Source organism: Brassica oleracea, chromosome C6 (assembly GCF_000695525.1).
Source record: "Brassica oleracea var. oleracea cultivar TO1000 chromosome C6, BOL, whole genome shotgun sequence".
Lineage (NCBI taxonomy): Eukaryota > Viridiplantae > Streptophyta > Magnoliopsida > Brassicales > Brassicaceae > Brassica > Brassica oleracea.
The window spans coordinates 1,926,221-1,929,813 of record NC_027753.1 but is presented as its reverse complement, the minus strand read 5'-3'; the positions used below and the strand labels follow the sequence as shown (position 1 = coordinate 1,929,813).

General features: G+C 34.8%; 1 protein-coding gene across 1 annotated transcript in view; it reads right to left on the bottom strand.

Moving 5' to 3' along the window:
• Window positions 1–2,520: 2,520 nt before the first annotated feature.
• LOC106300680 (exocyst complex component SEC3A) overlaps window positions 2,521–3,593 on the bottom strand; it is an 8,111-nt gene continuing 7,038 nt past the window's right edge. Inside the window, exons 21-25 of the mRNA XM_013736881.1 lie at window positions 3,443–3,581; window positions 3,243–3,311; window positions 3,064–3,129; window positions 2,896–2,985; window positions 2,521–2,786 (exon numbers count right to left, since the gene is read on the bottom strand). Coding sequence (XP_013592335.1) covers window positions 2,676–2,786; window positions 2,896–2,985; window positions 3,064–3,129; window positions 3,243–3,311; window positions 3,443–3,581 — 475 coding nt within the window. The 3' untranslated portion in view covers window positions 2,521–2,675. The remainder of the gene's footprint in view (window positions 2,787–2,895; window positions 2,986–3,063; window positions 3,130–3,242; window positions 3,312–3,442; window positions 3,582–3,593) is intronic.

The following is a 3,593-nucleotide window of genomic DNA, read 5'->3' as shown; positions in this document are numbered from 1 at the left end:
GTTGACTAGGGAGATGACGACGAGATAAAAATGACCGGGGAAGAAGAAAGCCAAAGGTGAGTTCTTGTTAATCGTTTTTCATGTTTCGGGTTTAAGTCAGTTATACAAAATCTGATATATATGTGGTATAGTGCTTCTTGATGTGGGGTTTGTGACCTCGTAAGATTTCTGACCTTTGGAGATTGTTGTTTAAGTATGTGTGTTTGTGTATATCAGGTTAGTGTGCAGCAAACGATGGAGATCGGCGAATCCGAAATCGTTGTGGTAGGGTGTATGGGGATTGGGACAATGTTTTTCTGCAATTATTATGTTTTCTTTAATTATGCTAGTCAGTCACATAAAGTGATGTTGTTTGTTCAAAAATTGTAGAGAAAAAACATACTAAGTGTTCGACAAAATGTGTGGATATTATCAAAGATGTACATATGGACAGCAAAGTATGGACAAGTAATGTAGACATTCTAAGAACACATATGTACAACACGGAGTGTGTACATGTGTACAAATGCATTATTGTTCTGTTAGAAAGCGTACATATGAACCAAAGTACATATGAATATTATAGGTGTACACATGTACACTAATAAGCATTTTTGTCATAGTTATGTAATGCATTCATCAATGTTTCTTATCAACGCTTTTATATTTAAATATGATATTTGTTACTCGCATTTGCATTTGTTCAACACATACATCAAAATCCCACATGAACACATATTCCATACTATTCACGTGTACACCTTAGAATTGCTATCCACATGTACACCAATTACTCCACATGAATACTTTCACATGATATCCACATGTACACGGTACACTCACATGTACAATTTTACATGACATCCACATGTAAACATATTTCATGATGGCTAAATCTTTTCACTACCAACTCCTTCAGTCCAATGCCTTCAAGTTGTGTAAACTCATTGGACAACTTTAAGCCTGCAACCATGCAACACATTTTCGTCAAGGAAAGGAATATACATATTGAACAACACTAGTGACTAGTCTATTAGCATCATTAATGAATTGAAGTGAATCTTGTGAAAGTACAACGTCACTAGCAACTTTTCTTGTACATTAATAAGATAGTCAAAAAATGGTATGCAAACAAACACACAAACAATTTAATGTAATCTCAGCCATATAAATTATTCAATAGAAATAAGCATGAAAAAATAAATTTTGAGATGTTCTTCGCATATGGAGTTGCTTCACAATTGGTTGAATGTATGTAAAAATATTCGGGACATATACAATTGTTATTAAATATCCACATGGACACCAACCAACTAGTATTTGATAAACATTTGCAAGTTTTAAAATGGTCAGAAATAGAATTGACATATGCACCTACTTCATATGTTTAAAGGTACATGTTTTGACGATGTCCACATGTACACCGTTGTAACGACATCCACGTGTACACTATATCTGGGAATCTGCCCATGTCACAATTATTTTTGGGAAAGGTATGTTAATATACCAAGCAGCAAAATAAACTTCATTAAAACTTGATTCAAGATCGAATTCTTACGAGAAGTATAAGCTCAGAAGATGTGACAAACATCAATAGTATCATCGATCATATAAAAGAGGAATAACTTGATTACAAGATCAAAACTTTACAATCACAGACACCAAAATCTGCAAGCTTGATCACTCTATCATCAACGCCAGAGAGAATTTGAATCATCCATCTCTTAATTTCCCCTCCACAGAGAATCTATCCCCTATTGATTATTTTTTTATTTTTCTTCTTTTTCAAATCTCTTGGCATCTCGAATCATCGCGGCTGCTAGAAAAAAAGACACGGCAGTGGCAACAAAAGAAGCGTTATTGCGGCCGTGAATGAAGTTTAATGAGCAGAGACTACAACTCGCTGTATTTGTAATCGTAGATTCATTTTCAATTTGGAATTTTAGAAGCAATAATCCAGAGAGTATAAGATTGAAGTTTAAGGTTTTTGGAATTTTCTGGAAAAAAAGGGGATAAACCGAGACAGATGGAGATGATGAAGTGAGATTAGTTGATAGAATGAATCTGAGCCATTCAGAGTAAAAGTACATCATTAAATCCAAGGGCCATGAATTAAGACAGATATATGTTTTATCCAATGTGTCAGATTTAATTTTGGTCGTCAAATGGAAAGAGAGATGTGCAGTTGAAATTGGTTTCCGCCTACACTCTGGTTTAGTTAGTCAGCTGCATGGTTAATAATAGACTAGTTTAGTTAAGAAAAAAAGAAGCTGTTAGAATAAAGTGTCGGTAGCAGAACTGCCCTGATATAAAAAACTTTTAAAACTGTGTAATTATTTCCGAATATTTTACGTATTAACTTTTGGATTAACTGGGCCTGATTCTCAGGATTGAGAGGTTCGGGCTTGTTCGGTTACATCTTATTAATAATACACTTTAGTTCTTATCACATATCATTATTTACCAAATTAAATTCTATGTATATACAAACTTCTTTTTTTTATATTCAAAATTACTTTCGTCAAACACAACCAAAACGAATGAACACAATCGTTTCCTTTTGTCTAGTTCATTCTTTAACATTCCAACGTACAAAAACAGAAGACGAAAAATGAAAAGAGGATGGATAAAGCTCTCATACGTTTTATAGTAACATGTATCCATAAAATGACCAAGGAACGTAGTCGAAGACATTTTCACATGGAAGCAAGAAGTCCTCTCATTTCAGTAACCCCAGGAACGTTTTCACTAGGGTAAACTTTGGCTACTAGCTGCACGAAGCTCTCGTACTTGTCCAGAAACTCCTTCTGTTTTTTTTCAGCAAATATGTGTTTTGATTCAAATTCAAAAAAAGTTTTAGAGCTAATGCAAATACTTTCATCAACTTCTTTTCACAGATTCAGTTTAAATTGGTACCTTGCATTTGTCCCACAAGGACGGTAGCAACTCCTCGGATGCTAGATTCTTCTGCAACTTCTTATACATCTGTGCAATCGATTTATCCACCTATCCAAAGTAGAAAGCTAGATGTTAAAAAGTCCGTAAACAGTTAAATTAATACACTACAAGTCACATTTGTTTTACCCCTGACAAGCTCGACTTTAACATCTTCCGGAGTTCCATTTTCGACAAACCGAGCTGGAATGGTATCTGAAAATGTAGAGAGTATATGTGTATCAAACTTTTAATCCTACTACAGTTTATTTTTCCGATGGAATTTCGTTAAATAAAACGCCAACAGGGAGTTAATGATAATAACTAACCTCTTCAGGGCTGATAGTATACATCAAATCTTCAATCTTTTTAGCAAACTGAAATAGTCTTTCAAATTGCTGCAGGGACAAATAACACATTAAGCAACACACAAACGGCTGTATACCTTTCACAATTAACTCTAAGCTAAGGAAACATAGATAGAAGAAGAGAGTTACGCTATTAGCTGAAACTGGGAAGCACCACTTACGTAGTATATTATCAGGCTAATGTGGCGGGTACAAGCTTGTTCATATGCTTCACTTGCCTGGTGATAGAACTTGGCTAAAGTAGGCACAACATTAGCCAGGTCATACAGGCTACACCACAAACAAAACACAGAGTTAAAACACAGAGGGAGG